Genomic DNA, 937 nt, shown 5'->3' on the forward strand with positions numbered 1-937 from the left:
GCTGAGCTGCGTGCCCTGTTCCCACCGACAGGCGCCTCTTGGCCCGGGCCTGGATGCTAGGCCCCTGAGCACCCTGTTCCCGAGGACGACGACCAGGACCACACCTGCCAGTGGGGGGCTGGAGATCTGGGGCAGAGGGGTTGGGGGGCGGTGGCCGGGTGGGGCCAGACTCCCGGGAGGTGCGGGCGGGGACAGCCCCGGACTGGGCATCAGAGGAAGAGCTCTGCGCGGGCAAGGGGCGCGCGGAGGCCGGGCGCAGAGGGGTGCGGCGGCGGGTGCCCGGACCAGCGGCCACAGGCCGCAGGGCGCGCGGGGCGCGGCGCGGAGGGAGGTGCCTCAGGCCCAGCGCGGCTCTCCCGGGGGCGCGCACCTCCCTCCAGGCGCGCAGCTCCCGGCTGCCCAGCGCCGCGGGCTCCGTGTGGTCCACGGCAGCCCGGTCCTGCCCGCGCTTCCACAGCTCATAGCGCTCGGGCTGCAGGATGCGCACGAAGGCGTCCATGGAAAAGGTGACCCGGGCCTCCCCGCAGCTGCACTGGGAGGCCACCTTGCCATAATCGATCCAGCGCGGGGTGGCGAAGTTGATGGCTTCTGCGCAGTTGAAGCCATGGTTGAAGCCAGAGTGGTAGCCATAGGGAAACGTCACCATGAACTCGCCAGCCTCCTGCGTGATCCGACTGAAGGGGATCCCGTTGTCCTTGAGGACGGTGGGCGAGATGAGAGCCACCTTGTGCCGCAGGAAGGCCTCGCAGGCGCGGGCGCTGCCCGGGAAGAGCTCCGTGGCCAGGCGTTCCAGGCGCTGGCCGTGCTCTGGGGGCACCGCGTACCAAGTTTTGGGCTCCCCGAAGTGCAGGTAGTTGATGCTGTAAAGGTCCATGTCCTCCGTGTGCCAGGCGAAGGTGGTCTTCCACATGCCAAAGTACAGGTAGGGGGTGTTGAC

At 69.8% G+C, this 937-nt stretch overlaps 1 protein-coding gene across 1 annotated transcript; it reads right to left on the reverse strand.

Moving 5' to 3' along the window:
- Window positions 1–14: 14 nt before the first annotated feature.
- On the reverse strand, window positions 15–934 carry LOC145719384 (lysine-specific demethylase 4D-like; the record flags this gene model as incomplete). Its single annotated transcript, XM_081810876.1, has 1 exon — window positions 15–934. A coding segment is annotated over one exon (920 nt), but the record flags the coding sequence as incomplete, so codon positions are not given.
- Between the last annotated feature and the right edge of the window lie 3 nt (window positions 935–937).

The sequence above is a fragment of the Leptonychotes weddellii genome, unplaced genomic scaffold (assembly GCF_054177405.1).
Source record: "Leptonychotes weddellii isolate Sample4059 unplaced genomic scaffold, ASM5417740v2 HiC_scaffold_41244, whole genome shotgun sequence".
In the NCBI taxonomy this organism is placed as follows: Eukaryota; Metazoa; Chordata; class Mammalia; order Carnivora; family Phocidae; genus Leptonychotes; species Leptonychotes weddellii.